At 43.8% G+C, this 22,195-nt stretch overlaps 1 protein-coding gene across 4 annotated transcripts in view; it reads left to right on the top strand.

Moving 5' to 3' along the window:
• TRAF1 (TNF receptor associated factor 1) overlaps nucleotides 1–22,195 on the top strand; it is a 69,955-nt gene that overhangs the window by 20,794 nt on the left and 26,966 nt on the right. Inside the window, exons 5-7 of one of the 4 annotated variants that reach the window (XM_075060559.1) lie at nucleotides 2,913–3,040; nucleotides 14,405–14,626; nucleotides 16,810–16,894. In XM_075060559.1, coding sequence (XP_074916660.1) covers nucleotides 2,913–3,040; nucleotides 14,405–14,626; nucleotides 16,810–16,894 — 435 coding nt within the window. Of the gene's footprint in view, nucleotides 1–2,912; nucleotides 3,041–12,035; nucleotides 12,206–14,404; nucleotides 14,627–16,809; nucleotides 16,895–22,195 lie in introns of those variants that run through there. The other 3 variants (XM_075060557.1, XM_032767456.2, XM_032767455.2) reach the window with 3 other exon arrangements.

Here is a 22,195-nt window from a genome sequence, read left to right as displayed (position 1 = left end):
TAATCTCCTGTTGGAATCCCACTTCAGAATCCACTGAAATTTGGCAAGGACACAGGTAATTTTCCAGTAAAAAAACCCAACTTATTGGAGTTAACATATGCTTTCGATTTTTAAGATATTTAATAATGTTTTCACCTCTAATTAGGAAAAATATCTGATTTTGGCTTTTTTGCTCTCTTGGGAGCTGAGAGTTTGGTTTTGCCAATTGCCAAGTCATTACAATGTTCCATTCCCTGTGACAAAGACTGCTTTTCAAGTTCTGAATGAATTTGGATACAAATCTAAGCAGCAACTGATTTCCTGGAGAACAGTAACTTAACTCAGACCCCATAATCTACATGAAAGGAACATTCAAGTTTAGACCAACAATACCAGAGAAATTCTAAATAAAAACTGCCACATCCAGCGCACTCTCTACAGTAACAGGCAATATACTTAATATACAGATAACTATTTACCAATAAATAGTTATATTTACCAATCTTGTTTAAATACGTACTTTCCCTGCAGTGCTGTGGTTCAAATTAGGATTCATTTATTTATTTGCTAATCAGTAACTAACATCCCAAACTAGATGGTTTGTTTTATTACAAAAAAAATACAAAAATAAGATTACACAACATGGGATGCATTTTGAATCCGCTGAGATATTAAAGCACAGGAATTGGGGGTTACAATGGAAAATCAATTTACTCTTAGTAACTGCAGCACTGCTGATGCTGGTAAAATAAAACTCCAAGAGAAACAGAAAGACTGGGAGTCTGGTTCTAGTATGCTACAAGTTGGTTTCAAGGAATTTTGCTCTCGAGACTTGCATTGTCTACCTTGGCCTTACAAGAGTAAACACAACAGTGCATTCTTTTCTCACAGGCTATTACGGTCTCTCTAAAATGTACATTGAAGTGCTATGGCCCACATCCCCAGCCAGCTAATGTAAATAGGTGTGGCTGCGTTGACTTTAATTGAACTGTACTGATTTACAGCAGCTGAGGAGTTGGCCCTGTAATTAACTTTTCTTTTACTGATTTACAAAAACACAAGTAATTTGGAAATCTCTTTTGAAAGGAAAACTTTTTCTTACAAAACTTATACATGCATATATACAGGGTCATATCTTCAGCTCTGCTATTCCATTTTACTCCAGCCAGGGATCTGACTTTCAGTATAAACACACCACGTGTGTTGCTCACAGCCATGTAATACACTGCAGTGCTATATGACACATGCATTTATCATGCACCTTTGATCTCACTCACGCTCTATCCCCGATCCATCTCTGAGTGTGAGTAGCTCTTGAATAGCCACTATTTTATTTACTTATTTCTAAAAATCAGCCTGATGTGTCTTTCCCAAATGAGAAATTTCTACCGAAAATTACACCAGACAAGGCCTACAATGGGGAATATTCAGTCCTGGACCACTGACAGATTTAAAGTCCTAAAAGGATTATAAATAGTTTCTATACCGATTAGCTTGTGATGTATCGGACCTTAAGATCTTCCTATTATTATGTATTGAAAAGCTGTTTTAGCAAATGTTTCCCATTGTCTTCTGTGGGATGAGGGTTGGGCCTCCTGAGAAGCAGCATGTCTTGTGGCTATAGAATAGGACTGGCAGTCAGGAGGCTGAGGTTCTGCCACAGACTTACTGCATAATCTTTGACAAGTCGTCTACAGAATGATCTTATCCAGCGGTCTCTGACTTTGGGTGCCCAGCTTGAGGCACCTTGGTCCTGCTTGTCAGGGGGCACTGAGTCCTTGCAACGCCATTTGAAGTCAATGGGAGCTATAAATATTCAGAATCTTGAACATCAAGCCCAAAGTATCTCTAGTTGGGCACCCAAACCTGACACACACAAAATCAGAGGCCATTTTTGAAATCCTGGCCTTTAGCCTTCCTGTGGCTTATTTCACTGGGGGGAGGAGGGGTTATTATGAGACTCAGCTCATTAACGTTTGCAAAGTGCTTTGGTATCTTTGAATGGAAGGCACTATAGTAGGGCAAGTATTATTTATTATTCCCAGCAGTTGTGGAAAGACATCTAGACATCTGAGAGGATGTGCTGGCAGCTACCATCTTGGAATGGTTCCTTCTGAGGGGCCAGAACTTGTGGCCTCTTGTAAAGATTGTTTTTCATAACAAAACTTTTTGGATTTTCTTGTGACAGAAACGTTGACCCCTGAAATGGATCTCTCAGGGCATGGTGGCTGCAAGGAAGGAGTGAGACATAGTCCCTTTTATCATAGGGAGCACCCTGTCTCATTTAGAGCTCTGCAATATTTTCATAAGAAAACCCAAAACTGTATGAAACTTGTCCACCTTGTGGTTATGCAAAAATAACTCAAGCCAGTCTCTCTGTGAATCAGTTGAATGACCTTGGTGCCATTTGTGGCTTCCCATCAAAGCTGAGTGAAATTCACCATTTTTCACAGTTTCCACATGACACTAGGAGAAACTTGGCAGAATCAACTTTCACTTTGAGTCTAGGGCTAGCATCCAAAATTCAAAGTGAAACTCAGGAGGTCAAATTCATCCCTCATGAAACTCAGCTGGAGAAAACAGATTTACACCAGGGTGAATTTAGGGTAGGGTGTCTGAGCCAACATGGATTGAAACCAAATCCCCATGGCCCAAAACCAGCAAGTTTCATACAACTCTGTTTGTACCTGGTACATGTGGCTTGTTATTTCTCCTTCTTTGGTCACTAGTTCTGAACTGAACAGCTCCCTAAAGAGACAGCCCCAGTAGAGGGCACTCCTTCCCATAAGCTTGTTCACAAGTGATACACTCCAATCCTAGTCTATGAAGCAAAAGTTAATTAGAGTGGAAAGAGTTAGGTATGCTGTTAATTAAACAGATAAAATATTGCTGCTGTAGATTGTGCAACTTGTCTGTGTTTCTGTTTCTTCCAGGAAGACCCATTGTCACCAAACTGGAACAGACGGAAGCATTCGTTTCCCAAATACTTTGTGTCTCATCCATTTGCGCTATGGATCCAGCGTCCGGTTCGAGATGCAGACGTTCCATATGGAGTTTCAAGGTCTGTTTCCTTGGCTGCGTTCCAAGGACGTTTCTGGGAACTTGTGTACAATGTTTTTTTTGTTTGTTTGTTTTTTTTGAGCCTGTCATAGACAAAGATGCTGAGTTACTTGACCTCACAAGATGACTTTGTTCCTGAATCTAGACATGGAGACAGTTAGCTTGCACATAGATAAGATGCAGATTTTGCCTTGTTCCACACCCATCTTCTCCCGTTTTCACTTTTACTCTCCATGCCACTCCATGCTTGAAAAAGTTTCCTCTTTTGCAGGCACTAAGCACCCTATTGTCTCCTTCAAATTCCTCCTTAAAGTCCTCTTACTCTGTGAATACTTTGATTTCCTCACATCAGTCATGTCTCTGTGCCTGTATGTGGGAAGAAGCACAATCATGTAGACTGGGAGGAGAAAAAAAAACAGGTTCTGTTCCTAGTTGTGCAAGGGTCCTCCTGTGCAACCTTGAGCAATGCACTCAACTTCTCTGTGCCTCAGTTTCCTATCTGTAAAATACGGATGATGATAAGTCATTGCAAAGGGTGTTGTGAAGCTTATCTCAGTCAAGTTTGTAAAGCACTTGGAGATCCTCCTATGGAAAGCGCTGTTGACGTGCCACTGAAATTTGAGTTGGATTATAAGATGCAGGGGGATGGACCCTTTTCTTGCGGTGTGTTTTGGAAAGTGCCACATTAGCGTATAGGTGATCTATAAATAATAATAGAGGTCTAGTCCAACATTTTTAAAAGTGACTAGTGACTGTCAGTGTCTCAGTTTTGGGAGCCCTGCTTGACGCTCTTTAAAGGAGCTGGATTGTCAGAAAGTGCCGAGCACCCACCTCCTGAAAATCAGGCCACAGTAAGGCATCTCACATTGGGCACCCCGAGTTAGCAGTTGTATTTGAAAATCTTGGCTCTATTCATAAGTCACCATTATTCACAGAACAACATATAGAGTTACCAGAGTGTAAGTGATCCTACAACATAGGAATGAAAGCATTTGTGTGTGGCTTCTTCCAGAAGTTGATGTTTGACTGAAGAGAGCAAGGAGGGGTGACTTTCTCTTGCTTATGTGCTTCAACTGAGAAAAGTAAAAGGCAAGGAAATCAATTTGTGTGATTAGTGCATCTAGGTAGTACTTTGTGCACTGTGGGTGGTCTGCAGATAGCAAGGCTGAGAATCTGTAGTGAGCTGAGTTATTTACTGATGAACTGAGAAGCCGGCACTGTGATCCTACAGGAGTTGCTACCCTAGGCTAACCAGACAATGTGTACATTCCTGATGGTCTGCACTCAAGTCACTCACATAAACAGTCCTTGTACACTTTGCTGCCCTGGGCAATATCCTGTTCTCCTTGTGTGATCAAAAACAGCCCTACTAAGCAGACAGTACAATCAGGTGGATTCACTTTAACTTCAGGTGTTTTTATTGAGCTTTAGTTAAAATTAAACAATACTCAAGTGTTTATAAAAGAAACTCCCTCAAGAAATAGTTTAGCATGCTTTGGATGACTGCAGGGGCCTTGTACTGCTTAAAACAATTACATACATTTCAAGGAAGCTTAAGCATGATTTCTCTCATAGTGTCCAACATGCAAAGGTCAAATATCATTTTAAACCTTCTGTTGAGAGCTGGATACACTGTTGCAAAACTGTAACCTCAGAAAAACCAATCCCAATGATATTAAAGCTACTCAGTGGAAGTGAGATACAAGGCTGCAACGTAGTTCTCTCTTCCTATTTCCATCAAGGATTACAAGCTCATCTTTTAAGCATCCACTGATGTCTCGAGGACAAGGGTGCTCCAGTCAGCTAAATATCAATGGAGTGCAGAGCAGCTCTGGAGCAGTGGAGCTGCAGGTTTTTGCCTGGAGCTGGAATGGAGCCGGACCACAGGTCCAAACCACTGGGTTTACTGTCGCCTTCTCCCTCTACCCCATTTGCTTCTTGTTGTTTAATGAAGACATTATGTAAGAGAGTGGGAATGTCTTATCTGCTCATTTCCTTTCTCCTGTAAATGTTTCCACTAATCTGTCCCATCAAAGGCACTAAGTTTACCTGTGTTAATGAGGGGTTCCATAGCAAACAGTGAATTGGTGTATATAGAGATGGAACGTTTATATTTTGCCATCTGTTTCACAGTGAGAAGATGTTACATTTTAGCTTGGTTTTCCAAGTGTTACCTCCAGAGCTGTGGAAGAACTCTTTGACAGCCTGACAGGTGGGCATAGCCACATCCCCCGTGTTTCCTCCAAAGCAATTAGAAAGGAAATGAGCAGGTAAGAATTTTCCAGTCAGGATCAGGCCCTGTCTACATTAAGGAAATTCACACTGGTATAAACACGTTAATGTAATTGTAGTAACAACAGTAATATAGTTACAGCAGCAAAAACCCCTAACGTAGACTGGCTGTACCGGTACAAAGCAGGGTGTAATCTAGTGAGAGGCCGAAGTAAACTGCCCTGTGTAAGACCAGCTTTGTGCCAGTTTAGCATGTCTGCATTAGATGTTTGCACTGAAGTAGCGACAGCAATACAGTTGCATTGTTGTGGGTTTCCTTAGAGTAGACAGGGCTTGAATAATCATGATGCTTAGAACCAGAGGCAGGTACCCGTCTCAGTTAATTTTTGTCCTGCAATAGGGTAGTTTGTAAAAGTTAATGAGCAAATTGTGACAAGGAGGCACATTTTAGGCTTTGGACCTTCTCTTGCCTAAGATGACTCCTTGGTTTGTATCACTGAAACTACTTTAGTGAATGACTAAAACAAGATCAGCATGGGACACTTCTTACATTTTTTGACAAGTGCCAAAGTGATCTTCCCAAACTGCTGTTCCTGAAATTAATTTCTTCACTAGTAAACTGAGGATAATAGTATGTTACAGTTAATATAAACTGGAAAAATACAGAGGTAGAGTGTGGATCAAGGGAAAAGTATTGATTCCCAACATTGGTGCCAGAGTACAATTCACCTTCCATTGAAGTTAGTGGAAATCTTTCCATCTAATTCAATCAAAGTTGGACCAGGTCTGCAGTGTGTAAATGTAACACACAAAAGGTAAAACCAGCAGTAAGTACAGTGGGAGGTATTACAACAAAAGCACCTAAAAGAATGTATCCGAGACCAGTCATGGGATGGTGGCAAAGCTGTCACTTTGCTCTGGACTGGAATCCAATAATACTTTACTCTTTTATAGCACTTTTAATTTGAATATCACAAAGCACAGTGCAAACATTAATAAGTCCCATGACACTTCTGGAAGGTAGGTACATAGTTATTAGTACCCCTATTGTATAAGTGGAGAAAGTCAGTCAAAGAGGTGATGTAAAAACAACTCAGTGGCAGACTAGGAAATACAATCAAGAATCTTGACTTTGAGTCCTCAACTGTAATTACTGGATTAGGTCTCATTGAGAGACTGACCTTGTTTTATTAACTTAGGGGTTTTTTTTTCTAGTTTTAACAATTTTTCAGGGTCCTTCCTACCGCATACCAACATTTTCAGCCATTTTATATTAATTTAAAACTATGCATTGAATGGGCATCCAGATCCCATTCATTTTGTGTCTATCTTCAAACTGGGACTCTTGGCCCAGAAAATGTCGTAAATACTTAAGTAAAAATTTCAAAAGCACCTAAAAGTGACTTATAAGCCGCCTAAACCCCATTTTCAAAAGTGATTTAGACACTTAGGAACTTCACTACAAAAGCACCTTTCCCTCTCCTGGTATTGACACCTCCTCCTCAATTATTGGGAGTGGACTACATCCACCCTGATTGAATTGGCCCTGTCAACAATGGTTCTCCATTTGTAAGGTAACTCTGTTCTCTTCATGTGTCAGTATAATAATGCCTGCATCTGTAATTTTCACTCCATGCATCTGAAGAAGTGGGTTTTTTACCCACAAAAGCTTATGCCCAAATAAATCTGTTAGTCTTTAAGGTGCCACCGGACTCCTTGTTGTTTTTAGGAACCTATGGATCATTGAAAGTCCTAAGTAAGTTATGTGCTAATGGAAATTTTACCCTGAATCTAAATATGTCCCTGCATTACATTTCCCCTTAGATATAAAATTGATAAGACCGCCTATATACTAATACGCTACCCCTGCAAAGCCAACATCAGTGCAATGGGTCTATAATATAGTTAAGCTTCAAATCTTCATCTCTTTGTGAGCCACATCCTGTTTTCAGTTAACTGATCTCATGTGGGGGAAATTTACCAGAGGAAATATCTCAAGTTTGGAAAGTACCAAAAACTTATCTGTAGTTTCTTTGTGTAATTCAGTGCCTTTTAAGATAAAGGTGTAATATTTTACAGAACTATGAAGGCGAAAGAGAGGGAATAGGCTCACTTAACATACAGCAGAGACATACAGTATTGTTAGCACACTGAGGTTTTTTGTATCTCTCTCATTCAGAAACTGAAATTGACCCAACTGTATTATGGCCTCCCCTCTGAAACCATTAACTTCTATTTCTTTGAACTCCCACTTAAAAATGGCCACACTCAGACATATTTTCTTTAAAAAAGTAATTCATACCCTGTCTGAGAATTTCTGCGTCATATTTCAACCCAATGTGAATTGTATGGTCCTAGTTCTAGAACTATGAAAGCAGAGGTTTATAATGGAAACACTGACTGATCTTTACCACTAGCCATTCACACCACTCGAGTTCTGTTTGTGTCAGTGTTTCCATATTTAATTTTGGTAGCATAAAGGACAATGCTATGGTATGCGACACTGTCTATCCTGCGCTCAGAAAACAGAACGTCTATGAATAAACTTTGACCACATCAAAGCTGGAAGTATAGATGGAATGGTATTAGGGACCAATCCTGCAATTGTTACTCAACCCAAACTCCCATTCACTAAGTGGGCCTTATTTTTAAGGCCATCAGTTTAAACATTAACCTTACCAAAACTTAGATCATGTGGCCACTTTCACATTTTCACCATCAAATATCTTATTGAAATTAGAATCCTGATTTTTAAAAGGTTTCACATGCAATTACCATGACTGCATGTACAAATCAGGTAATTGCATACCCACATTGCTATAATTAGCCATTTGCATGTGCAACGATAGTAATTAATATTAATACTTAGCTTATATGTAGCACTTTTCATGCACAGGTCTCAGTGATTTGTCAGGCACCATATAGGGAAGCTATGGCAGCAGCTGGATTAGAATCCAGAAGTTCTGACCCCCCCAGTCTCCTGCTCTTATTATAAGACTACACTGTGTGAAGTTTACATTTACCTAGTTTTGTAACCCCAAACCCCTTTTCCTCATTCTTGTTTTTAGTTAGCTGCTAATCATTTTCTGACAAAGCAAAGGACCAAATTCTGCTCTTGGTGACACTCCTGAAACCCCATTGACTCCAGTAAGATTGTATGGGTCTAACTGAGAGAGGAATTTGGTCCAAGGAGGAGATTTTTAATGAATAAAATTAAAGGGCTGAGAACATAAATATGGGAAACCTCTTGCAGCAACTGCTTGAACTCCTAAAAGAATTTGACCCTTCCCTCTGAAAATACCAGCCACCACAAAATGCTAGTTATTCATCTCTAAATTCCATCAGTAGATTAGCTGACAGCTGTGATTTGAAAAGTCTTGGGCCATGAAACAAAATGAGCTCAAATGTTTTCTGTTACAGATAACAGAGCTTGAAATGGTAAAGAAAACTGAGCAGCTGCCCATCTATTATGTTACATAAAGAGACCCTGTCCATTTTGCAGCAGATTTTCAGTGTGTGTTTAATTCCTGTTGTTTTCAGCTGACTTCTCAGAAGCCTGAAAATAAAATTAGTTTCCAACAATTTCATCCAAACATTTTCTGCTCTATCCTAAAACAATCATGGTTTCTATAGGCTGTGTTGTGCAAACACTACTAGGAGCAGTGCTTATAGTGCAGAATACTCACAGTAGTGGGTGCTTGCAAAAATGGTCCTATTGTGAGTGCATGAGCACCACTAGTGCAACTCTGGGGAGAGAATAAATATTGTTAAGTCATACATAAAAAGTGGCTCTCTTTTTAAATATAGTTCTCTCCAACTGTGCTTGATTTTTAAACTAAACTACTCTTTTGAAATCTAGAGAATATATCTCCCAGATGATGACAAATACTATTTTTTCCTATCTTACTTGACATTGTCTATTTAAGACAGGGAGGTGGGAGTTTAATGGAAAGATTTTTGGGAACGTTTTCTCTTGCCTGTACCACAGATGTGATAGCAAACTTGAAAAAAGAACATGACTATACTGTGCAGGCAACCAAAGAGCTGAGTCACACAACAGCCATGTGAGTGGAGCTGATGAATGTTTCTGAGCTCTTCGAACAACACATGAATATAACTCTTTTATCACATAATGGGGTGGGGGGGAGGTGGGAGGCAGGAAGTTCAAGATCTTACCTAAATGTTTCTTTCAGCCTTTCTATAAAGCAGTACAGAAAATACATGCAGAATCAAAGAAGTACTTTTGGACAGGACTGGACTAGATGGACCACTGGTCTGATGCAGTATTTGCACCTGTAACTTTCTCTGTAAGGGTCCAGTCCTACTAAGTATGGAGTGCCCTCAATTCCCACTTTGATTCTTATCTCAACTGGTCCTCGGGGGGAAGAAAGAGAACCCCCTTCTTATGAAGAAACCTTCCTAGGTACATGGTCTAAATGAAATTACTGAAAAGGATCAGGGGATTCTAGTGCAGTACAAACTGAAATATGAGGCAGTTGCAAAAAAGGCTAATTCTAGAAGAGTGTATTCAAAGGCATGTCATAGGTAAGACACAGTAGGTAATTGTCCTGCGCTACCTGGCAGTGATGAGGTCTCAGCTGGAGTACTGTGTCCAATTCTGGGTGCTGTACTTTAGTAAAGATTGGGGACAAGCTGGAGAGATTCCAGGAGAGAGGAACAAAAATGATAAAAGATTTAGAAAACCTGATCTATGAGGAAAAAAGGTAGAGGAAAAAAACTGGGCATGTTTAGTTCTGAGAAAAGAAGACAGAGGGGGGACATGATAGTCTCCAAATATGCTCAGGGCGGTTATAAGAAGGTTGGTGATTAATTGCCATGTCTGCTGGAGGTAGGACAAGAAGCAATGGGCTTAATATGCAGCAAGGAAGATTTAAGCTAGATATTGGGAAAAGTGTTCTATCTACAAGTTGTTTGTAGTGTTGTAGCCCTGTTGGTCCAAGGATATTAAAAAGACAAAGTGGGTGAGATAAGGTCTTTTATCTTATAATTGTAAGGGCAGTTAAGTTCTGGAATAGGCTTTCCAGGGAGGTTGTGGAATTCTCTTCACTGGAGGATTTTAAGAATAAGTTAGACAAACACAGGTCAGGGATGGTCAGGGTTTACTTGGTGCTGCCTCAGTGCAGGGGGCTGGACTTGAAGACTGCTTGAGGGCTTTTCCATCCTGACATTTCTATGAAAACAAACACTCCCACCCATCCCCCCAAAACAGGATTTTGTTTAGTTTTGTTTTGTCATAAAAGGTAACAACTGGCAAAAACATTTATTAATATTGGGTCTTGTAAGACTTTAAAAAAACCCACAAACTTAAATTTCTCTGTAACTTAACTGTCAATGTCCATTAAAAGATCAAAAAGACCAGGCCATTAATGTTGATAATCTTTGCCCATGGTCAAAATTTTCAAAAATAGAAGTCTAAAGTTAGGTTATGCTCTTATTTAGGTACCGAAGAGCAGGAGAATCTCTTTCTGTGAGTACCCTCCAGATACTAAGGGGATTCTCCCTGTGTGAGCTTCTCCATTCCCCCACAAACACTGGAGATCCCCTGTGAGCACCCCCAAAACCTCCACTAAGGATCCTGTGAAGTTCACCCCTATACACACTGGGGATCCCTGTGAGCTCCCCAGCCGCCCCACATACTGCAGATCTATGTGAGCTTCCCCCCCCGCCACAGAGATCCCTGTGAGGTTCACCCACACTGCCACCCACCCATACTGGAGATCCCCTGTGACCTCCCCCAGCCATCCACACATATTGGGGATCCCTGTGAAGTTTACCCACCCCCCACACTGCCATTCACACACACTAGGGATCCCCTGTGCACTCCTCCAGTCCCCACACAGACATTGCAGATCGTCTGTGAGCTCTCCAGCCCCCCTACTGGGGAACCCTGTGAGCTCCCCCACCCCTCACACTGGGGTTCCATGAGCTCCCCCCACCCCAGGATCCCTGTGAGCTCCCCCAGCTCCCTCCCACACCCCGGGGTGAGCTGTGAGCTCCCTAGCCCCCCTCCCCGGATCCTTGTGAGCCCCCCAGCCCACTCCACACACCCAGGGATCCCCATGAGCTTCCCAGTCCCCCTCCCCACACACCTACCCCGGAGATCCCTGTGAGCTCCCCAAAGCCCCCCCCCCACCACTCTGGGATCCCTGTGAGCTCCCCCGCCCCTTCATCCTCCACACACCCCCTGGGATCCTGTGATCTCCCCCTCAGCACCCCCCTGGGGATCCTGTGAGTCCCAGCCCCCCCCACACCCACCCTGGGGATTTCCCTGGCTCCCCCCGCCCCCTCTCCCACACACACCCACCTGGGATCCCTGTGATCTCCCCCCTCAGACACCCACCCTGGGGATCCTGTGAGCTACCCCAGCCCCCCTCCCCCCACACCACCCCTGGGACCCTGTGAGTCCCCACGCCGTCCACCCCCCTGGGGATCCCTGTATCTCACCCCTCAAACCCCCTGGGATCCCTGTTTGAGCTCCCAGCCCCCCCCCACACCCACCCTGGGGATCTGTGAGCTCCCCAGCCCCCCCGCCCGTCCACCCACCTGGGGATCCATGTGATCTCCCCTCAGACCCCACCCTGGGGATACCTGTGAGCTCCCCAGCCCCCCCCCACACCACCCTGGGATCCCTGTGAGCTCCCCAGCCCCCCCCCACACCCACCCTGGGGATCCCTGTGAGCTCCCCCCGGCCCCCTCTCCCCACACACCCACCCTGGGGATCCCTGTGACTCCCCCGCCCTCCGGGGATTTCAGGCCCTTGCTTTGGTTTCTCTTTGTGGTTGAACAAAGCCGGCCCCGGCCTGTCGCTGCCGCCAGCCACGGGCCTAGCCTGCCGGGGAAGGGAAGCACCGCAGGCGGCAGCTGGAGGGTCAGGCCGGGCCCCGGCCAGTGGGAGCTGCGCGCCGGGGCTGAGGTAAGGTGGCGGCAGGGAACGGCCGGGCCGGGCCGGGCTTGGGCGAGCAGGATTGCCTCCCTCCCCGCGGGCTAGGGGCCCCGGGACCTCCCAGCCGAGCGCGGCCAGAAATCCTGGCACCCCCCATCTCCCCCATCGCGGGTCAGGGACCAGGGCCCCCCCCCATCCTGCCTATAGGCCAGGGGCCTCAGGACCCCTTGTAGTTCCCCCGGGCATGGGCCACGGACCCCGACCCCCCCGGGGCCCCACCGCAGCCCATCCCCCTTCCCGGGTGCAGCTGTTGCCCGAACTAGTGAGAGAAGTGAGGCTGGAATCCTGTTTCCCCAGCGCACAGCCTTAGCCCTGGGCCTGAGCTGGTTTGGGGTTAGCGCGGCAGGTGCTGGGGGGTGTTGGTGGCCTGTGATATCCGGGCAGCCAGACTAGATGATCTGGAGATCCCATTCCCTTCTGGCCTTAAACTCTGTCACTCCCCCCCCCACCCCCCCGAAACACCTGTCACTGCAGAGAGAGGTGGCTTTCTCCTTGCACTAAAGTCAGTAGTGGGTTTTTCTGGTCCACTGACTGAAATAATCGACCTGCTCCCTATCAAGGAAAAGCCCTGTGCAGAACTTGTAAAGCCACCTTTATAGCATATATAGAAGCCAATAATGGTTTCGGTTAGGTAGTGCATTTGTTATATGAGACCCTGAGGGAGGGAAATCGATAGAGATGTTGGCCAACCCAACAATAATGCAGCTGGTATCCAGCAAAGGCAAGCCATTGACTTGGAGGTATTTGAGAATTTAGCTAGCTAGCCTCCTTAGTAGTAGATTACAAAAACATCTTGACTGAATTAAACACTCCTGAATGCCACTGTGTGTTGTCTTTCCACTGTTGGTGCAAGAATCTTCTTCTCCGCAGTTTCTACTATCTGGAACACCCTTCTTTTATTTCTCCAGCTTGTTGACTTTTCATCTTATTTCAAATCTTAACTGAAAATAGATTTATGATGCATACGCCTATTAGAATCTCCCTCCCTCTCTTAGGATTTCTGTATTAATCTTTACTGATGTAGCCCATTTAGGGATACAATATATATGCAAGGTACCACAGAGAAAAGAAAACAGTACAATCTTACAGCTGTTTACACAAGCAAAAGTCCCTCTGAAGTCAATGGATACTTTGCTGCACAAGAACTACAGGATATCTCATCTAATCTAGGGCACTGATCGCCACAGAAAAATGTGCAGAGTATCTAGAAGATGGCCTTATAATTGTACAGTATTATATTCCTCTAGGTTCCTGGCTGATCAAAGCCTGTGTGGGTTTTTAGGGCAGGAAAAAATTTTATTTTGTTCTCTGAGCTAATAACATGAACATTGATTCTGTTTTTCAGATCATTAGTTAATAACAGTTGCTGCTAATGTCACTGTTGGTACCAGGACTGGTACTTCTGTGTTAGTGCTGTCATGAGAAAAATGTGATTCATAAGGGTACAGTTATGAATTATATTTGTTCAGGTTCTATATGTAATAAAACCCTGAATTTTCCAAACTGTTCTTGAGTCCTCCAGAGCCAGTGTTGGCCTGATTTTCACAATGTCCATTAACTACAGGGGGCGCTGGAGGTGCTCAGCAAATCAGGCCCTACGTATCTAGTGGCTGGAGCGTAGCATTAGTTAATGGACTTGTATTTTCCTGGGTTTGCCTCTATCTTCCTTTATGACTGTGGGAAAGTCATTACACCTCTCTGTTCTGGAGTTTCCACATTTGTAAAATGCAATCATGGACAAACTTTGGGTGAAATGGGAACTAGAGTTCTGAGACTGGGGATTTACTCTACAGGAAATATTCTGCTGAGTATATTGACCAATGGTGGTATATAGTTCTAAAAAGAACAGAAATATTTACTTTGCCCTGAAAACAAACCTGGAAACTATGCAAAGCCCCCCAGCTTCCCGTTGATTATAATGTATCTGTTTTCATTTTGTGATTCAGGGGAATTTTAAATCTGTACAGTAATTTCCTGCTGGTACCTAGTCAAACCCCACCATGACACTTAGTCACACATGTCAGCTACAGATTTAATTAAACAGATTGCTAGATTACTACACAGGTTTGAAGTTGCCTTGTGGACTTTGATGCTCAATGTAATATTTCACATGTACCGGAGCGGGTGTCTGCTTGTTTCAGCAGTTAGTGTGTTCCACATCTTTCACAGCAGTTTACTTCAGATGGCTGAGAGGGCAGACAGAGTCTCTCCGGATGGCCCTGGCTCATCACCTGACGAAAACGAATTTCCCTTTGGTTATCCCACCAGCATCTGTGAGAATGTGCCCGATCACAAATACCTGTGCAGCAGCTGTAATAACGTCTTGAAGAAAGCCCAGCAAACGCTATGCGGGCATAGATACTGTGCAGCTTGCCTCTCATGGGTTGTACGGTAAGTTCTTTCTACAGGAGACCACGTGATAATGCAGACAGAAAGATTTCAAGTGGCAGATTCTGTAGCTACAGCCCTAGTAGGATGATCTTTTGTGATAATCTACTAAATAGAGATAAAGTGCTTAGAGTAGAGAGTACCTGGGATGTTGATTAGTAGTAATTTTATCATCCATGTATACTTCCTTACAGTGGTGGTATTTTCAGGATGTATGTCTATAGGCTTTGAGTGTGGTCTAGTGGTCAGGATTGCTAGGTTCTTGGCTCTGCTGTTGACTTGCTGTATAACCTTAGACAAATTACCTCTCTATACTTCAGGTATCAGAGGGGTACCCATGTTAGTCTGTATCCACAAAAACAATGAGGAATCCAGTGGCACCTTAGAGACTAACAGATTTATTTGGGCATAAGCTTTTGTGGGTAAAAAACCCACTTCCACAGATGCATGGAGTGAAAATTACAGTCACAAGCATAAATATAGTGGCACTTAAAGAGAAGGGAGTTATCTTACAAGTGGAGAATCAGTGATGACAAGGCCAATTCAGTTAGGGTGGATGTGAGCCACTCCCAATAATTGATGAGAAGGTGTCTATACCAAGAGAGGGAAAATTGCTTTTGTAGTGAGTGAGCCACTCCCAGTTCCTATTCAAGCCCAAATTGATGGTGTTAAGTTTGCAAATGAATTGTAGCGCTGCAGTTTCTCTTTGAAGTCTGTTTCTATACTTCCGTTTCCCTTCCCAGTCTAAAAGGGAGAGAATCATATTGAAAGCTCATAGGAAGGCTATTGTGAAGTTACTTTAATACGTGTAAAATGCTTTTCAATTCTTGGATGAAAGGTGCTATGAAAGTTTAAAATGTTGTCGTTATTTTAGAACATTATAAAGTGCATGATGTAAAATCTGGTTTAATGTCCAGTAAGGAACCAACCCTCAGAACAATGCCAGCCTTTTTGCTTGGAGACAGATGACTGTTGTTCTTAATTGGTTAGCTGCTTCTCCCCTCTTCTCTTTAAGCGCTGGTCTACACTGGCAATGCTAAAATGCTGCCGCAGCAGCACTTTAATATGCCTTGTGTGGTTGCGACGCTTTTTTCACACCCCTGAGCCAGAAAGTTGCAGCTCTGTTAATTGCCAGTGTAGACAATTCCTAAGTATATATCCTGGTTAATCTGTAACAAAAAGATGAGTTGGTCAGCCAGCCAGCCAGCCACGTGTGACTGGCAGGCCAAAGCACTACAGTGTAATGGCATTTTACACAGAATGCATTTGGCCTACTGGGCTAAATTCTGCTTGCTCTCACTGGTGTAAATCCAGAGTAACTCTGCTGCAGTCAGTGGAGACGTGCACTCCTGAAAGTAAGAACAGAATTTTCTCTGTCTGGTTATATCTTCTGATGACAACTTTGTAATGTAACTGGAAACTGAACCAAGCAAATTGGTTAGTACAGTCTGAAGGCAGTAATGTCATGCTCTTCGTCTGGTCATAAGGATGCTTTTCTGTCGCGTTTCTTGAACTGAACTAATACATGACTCGGCTGGATGGTAATTGCAGCGTCACAGAAGTGCTTGCCTCTTCCTGAAAAGCTTTGTTTTTTCCCTTTAATTGCACAGTTTAAATGCCAATTTAAGAAATATTTCAAATTAAAACCAAAGCATTTTGTGGCTGTGTTACTGGAAAGTATGATGATGCTGCTTTAGAGTTCACTCCTGCACCAGCTATGCCATTGCCCTTCATGTGTACACTCAATAGCCAATTTTGCAAGTCAACACAACGATGATGGCCTGTGTGAATGAAGAGAAGATTTAGCCCTGAGATGTATCCTGGCAATTAAAAACCTATCCACCTACCAGAGAAGAAAGGACATCACTTCTGTGTTAAAAAGACTTCAGATTTCAGGTTATTGTACACTACATGGAGTTAGTGCCTACCTCACTGAGATAAGTAGATTCCCAGCATTGCTGGCCTTGTAGAGCAGAATAGTCATGACAGTTCAGATTTTGTTGATAGATGGTTAAAAATTGTGGACTTTCAATGGGACCAAGATTTGGTCCTTTTACCATAAAGCGTATTGACCTTGAGCTGAAATTAATACTTCTGTAGTTTTTGTAAATTTATTTTTCTTGAAACAGAGGCTCTCTGAACTACAGTTCACAAATCTTTTTATTTATTTATTTTTTCCCCACCAGAAACAACAAAAACCCAATTTGTCAGAAATGTAATGCAGAGGATCCTGGAACTGTAAATGAAGGAAGCTTACTGACAGAAGAAAGGGTATGTAATCATGTTTGTATTAATGTTTCACGTATATCTCTGGGCTAATGCTAGAGTCATTAAAGTATTATTTTTTAGAAGAGGGAATAATAAAGAAAGTGATAGTGACTGATTTCACAGTTGTGCATATTAACCTAGATACCTTAACATCCTGGACTTTCCCTCAATTCTTGATCAAAAAAGTGTTTGGATATAAGTAGCACCTTGTGAACTTCACCAAGTTCTGCGTCAAGAAGCCCTAAAATCTGCTGCAAAGTTAACGAAGTCTGTGCATGAAATACCCTTCACTCCCCTCTTCCCACTCCCAAACACACAGCCTCAATTATTATTGTTGTTATTACTTAACATCATATTGTGGTTGCACTGACAGACCTCAGCCAGCTCAGTGTCCCATTATGCTAGGCACTGTACAAAAATGTATCCATGCCTTAACCAAAGCCAGCCAGGAAATAGAAGGAGGCAGAAGTGTAGGTGGGAGACAAAACTTTATCTGAGACTGATCCAAGACTGTGAAATCAACTCCCCCTAGAACTAGGGACCATCGCTTACTCCCAGCTCTCCGCTCCAAGTGGAAGGTACCTTTCTTTGACCTGCCTTCTCTAATACAAACACATAGCAACAGATATGTTTACATATAAAAAAAAAAAAAGCCAACATCAAACCAAAACACTCCAATGCACGCACTTCTCCCTCTGGGGAGAGGATGAGAACAAACCACACATGACAGATGTTAGTTACATTACCTAACACACTCCTGGAAGGCTGCTCAGATAATACACTAATGAGTGTGGTACGAGAACCTATATAAAAAAGAATAGACTAGACTAGACTAGACTGGCGAGGTGTGTGGCCTGGAGAACACTGTGGGAGCCAGGGGGCCTGAAGAACATCACAAAAAACTCATTGTTGAAAGTAATCAGACAAATTTTTAGGGTTTTTTTGATTAAGAATATTTTTGATGATGAATATTTTCACTGTATTTTGAGTTTTGGCTCCTTAAAATTTCTCAGAACAGCTTGGCTCAGAATTTCCTTTCCCTCATGTGTGCCAGGGAGTGGGGGAGCTCACAGCTGGCATCAGTGGTTCAAGTCCCCAAATAACAGCTGCTGCACTATTCTCCATGGGGACCAGTTCACTCCCCTACACTGTGGCTACAAACTGGACCTTGGCTCTTGCTCCCAAATCCCCTACCACCTGGAAGAGTGTAAGAAAGCATGATTGATAATTCAGCTAAATCTCCCTTGTGGAGAATGATGTGGCGCAAAAGGCATCTGCAGCCAGATTTCAGTGAGGAAAGGAACAAGAAAACAAAGTACTAGGCACAAAGTACTAGGCACAAAATGATAATTTTGAGATAAAATGCTGAATTCTGTAGGATCTTGGAAAAATGTCCAATTCTGTAGCAATTCTCCACAGCTACAGTATTGCAGAGTATCTGGGGCGCAGGTACAAGCCTAGGCACAAACAAAACAGTTTTGTACGGCTCATGATATACATCAGTTCTGTGAAAACCTCAGAATTTCTCTAGCGTGGGCCTTCTATAAAACCATTAGTGGGACTTTCTGCAAAATTGTAGGTGGGATGTGGTGACCAAGGCATCAGTCTTGTCAGCTGATCCACACGGGCAGACCCTAACGCTTGCACTGAGTCCTGCGGAAGTTCAGTGGGGCTTCACACAGGCTTGAGGACTCTGCTTGTGAATCAGCTTGCAGGGCTGGGGTTTGTAAACAATGTGAATGATAGAGACTCCTTAGCAGGTTTGCTCTTTTGTCCCTTATTAAGGCCCCCCACTCCACCTCTCCTGTGTTTTGGTCAGACTTTGCTCCCTTGTACCAGTAGTTTGTTTATATGTGTGTATGTATGTATAGAATATGGAAAATAAGTTTTCCACAGAACAGCATCAGCTTATTCCATGATCTGGTACTGTGGTAACCTTTGGCCTCCTGGGCTGATTCTTTCCCTATGCACCCTTTGTTTGACGCCCCTCCTTGTACTACAGCCAACTTAGAGCCTGGGGCACTGAGAGGTTATTGAATTCAGCTGGAGGATCTGAGGGCAACCCCCATACCCGCTACCATCTCCTACACACTGCTACACAGGGGGCTCACCTGGAACGGGCTTCTACACTGTGCCGTGGGTGCACACCCCCACCTGACCCCCCCCACATCCTGCCCTCCTTGTGCTGTAGAACTGCACTGGTTCCAACAGAGACCATTGTCAGCTGCATAGGAACAGGCTAGAATTGACTGTAAAAGCCTTGGGCCAGGTTTAACTCTTATTTACACCCATACAATATATGGTCATACGTTGATTGGAACTAAGAATATGGGGCCCAGTTCTCCAGCCAGATGCTTATTCTGAACACCATTATCCTCAGTGCAGTTACAAGGGGGTAAATGAGAGGAGAATCGGACTCATCCCTCAAAAAAGCCTTGGGGACTGGCATTGGTTAACTTTCTTTCCTTCTCTGAGTGTGTTAATAGCCCCATGATTTAGGTTTGATTTGCCTAAGTCCTGGGAAGAACTTTGGTGATGTTGAAACAAGATCAAAAGTATTTAAAATACAAATATGATTTTTTCCCTTTTGTTCTTTCCATGACTGGAATTATAAAAGCTGCAATGTTGGATTTTTTTTTCAAAATTGTTCATTAAATTAAAAACTTTATTTGGAAGGGATCCAGGCTAAGGCATGAGACTCATCTAAGCATTTTTAGGGGATTTTTAGAGTAATTTCAAAATATCATTTGTGTTCGCACTCTCTGGCATGGAACTGACTGCCCTGAAAATTACATGTTAGCAGGATCTTTGATTTTTTGCGAATAATGTGACAACAGAGGTCCAGTGACATCTACTCCTCTCCATCAAGTAGAAAGTGTTAAAAGGTTTGTAAGCCTTCCATTTTTCTTGTGCAGAGAATGCAGAGAAAATATGGCCCCTGTGTGTTTTATCTGAGTGGTACCAGGAAGCACCCAATAGCCTATGTATTTTTAAAGTTCTATATACCCCATAGATTTTAATATTACTGTTTTTTCTTTTCACCTTCGCTTTGTGTCCGAACTGTTAAACCATAAAATGCATTTTCCAATGTGACAGGTATATCAAATGGTTAAGACATTTATGGAATAAGTAAGATGATAGGATAGGTTACTTCTTAATAAAATTTGCCCCCCACCTAAACCCCTGCACAAACAGGATGCTCAGTGCACTCCGCCCTGAGACCTCTCCACAGAGGGGGGCAGGGACCCCAACCCTGGACCCTGCTGCGAGGGGACCCTGACCCCCACTGTGCGGGGCGAGGGGGCAACCAGGACCCCGCCAGGACCCTGGACCCCACTGTATGGTGCCAGGCGGTAACCAGCTGCCCGGATCCCTGACCTCGCCACAGGGGCTGGGGGGCATCCAGGACCTTAATCCCGGACCGTACCAGGACCCTGAGCCCTGGTGTGCAGGCTGGGCGGCAGCCAGCTTCCCAGACCCTGGAACCTGCTGCGGGGGGGCTGGGCAATAGCCGGCTGCCCAGATCCCGAGCCCTGCTGCCAGCCAGCTGCCCAGATCTCAAGACCTGTGGGGCCAGGTGGCAGCCGGCTGCCTGGACTCCAGACCCTGCTGCAGGGGGCCGTGCAGCAGCCAGGATCCTACCCCTGGAACCTGCTGTATGGGACCAGGTGGCAGCTGACTGCCTGGATACAGAGTCCTGGTGCTGCCAGGACCCTGCCCCCAGACCTTGTCGGGGCCCTGCTGTGGGAGGCCGGGCTGCAGCCAGCTGCCCAAACCCTGAGCCCCACCGTGCGAGGTTGTCAGGAGCCCGGAGTGCACCCGCCAGGTGGCAGGGCAACTGAGAGCCCGGAGCCCGCTGCAAGGCAGGACAGCCTGGAGCCTGCGGCCTTTAGTGCACAGCTGAGCTGGGCCGTAGCTGTGTGCTAATTGGGCTGCATGCAGCCCAGTCTGTGGGTTGAGAACTGCTGGCTTAGTCCATGAAGCCAGACTCGTAGAATAAGTCCAGGATTTTGATTTGAACTCATTGCAGAAAAGAGAACAACTGTGACGTTTGTCTCTGGATCAGAACTTCCTCCAAGTTCTGGGATATATTCGGGCCTGGGGCAGGTTGATTCAGGCCTGTCTTTCCTTCTCTAAAGATGAAAGGCATCCCTTATGCAGAACATGATGGGTACTTGGCTTTGTGGTATCCCCCTGAATAAGGGTGAATTTCACCTAGTGAATAGTTGTATTGGCTTTTCAGTATATTTGGTGTTCATAATGTGAATGTTTGAGATGAAAGAGCTGTCAAGGCAATTAAGAGCTTTGCTGCAGAATTAGAGTCAAACCAAAGATTTAGTGCCATTTCAGGGTGTGAACACTATTGCTGTCACTTGGCCAGAATGATAGAGGAGAGATAGTTAACCATAATATAATGAAATAGAGAGAGAAGATACTGTTTCTCTCTCCTTGGACTTAATTCAAAGCCCCGTGATGTCAATGGGAATCTTTTCATTTACTTCATTGGGCTCGGATCAGGCCCTTTTGGTTGGTGTCACTGTTGACAGACTTTCCACTGATGTTCTGCGGGGCGAGAGCTAGTGGTTCAAGTGAATGATCATTTGAGGGAGTGGCCTGGGTGGAAAATAAGAGGTGAGAACCCCCTGCTCTTTGCAGTTTCACGCACAGCTCCTTTGCTTGAGCTGTGTCCATAATAATAAACAAATATGAGAGCGAAACAGAAAGCACACAGGACACACATACCATTAGAGAAACCCATGTGTCACCAGGACTGTCCCTCTGAAGTTAGATACATTTATAATAATCTGTTCTGTAATGCCAGGAAATTCTGAAGTTGTGATTTTTGGTTTTTTGGTTTTTACATAGTAAAAAATCCATGGTGGGGTTGTTAACCTGCTTTTTGTTTTCTTTCATTTTGGTCATTTTCCAACTGTGCACTAGACTGAAAGACTTCAGTGGCTGGTGCTCGTTGATTCAGAGGAGTAACTATATTGTATTCAATTGCACTGTACTGTAATGTTGAATTAAAATCTACATTAAGCAACTGGGGCCAAATTCTGCACTCATTCACACCTGTGCAGTTCACACGATTGCTTTAAATACACCTCTACCCCGGTACAATGCTGTCCTCGGGAGCGAAAATATCTTACCGCGTTATAGGTGAAACCGTGTTATATCAAACTTGCTTTGATCCACCGGAGTGCGCAGCTCCACCCCCCCGGAGCACTGCTTTACCGCGTTATATCTGAATTTGTGTTATATCGGGTCATGTTATATCGGGGTAGAGGTGTATATGCAATGCAG

This window comes from Chelonoidis abingdonii, chromosome 24 (assembly GCF_003597395.2).
Source record: "Chelonoidis abingdonii isolate Lonesome George chromosome 24, CheloAbing_2.0, whole genome shotgun sequence".
In the NCBI taxonomy this organism is placed as follows: domain Eukaryota; kingdom Metazoa; phylum Chordata; order Testudines; family Testudinidae; genus Chelonoidis; species Chelonoidis abingdonii.
This window is presented reverse-complemented; position numbering and strand designations above follow the sequence as displayed.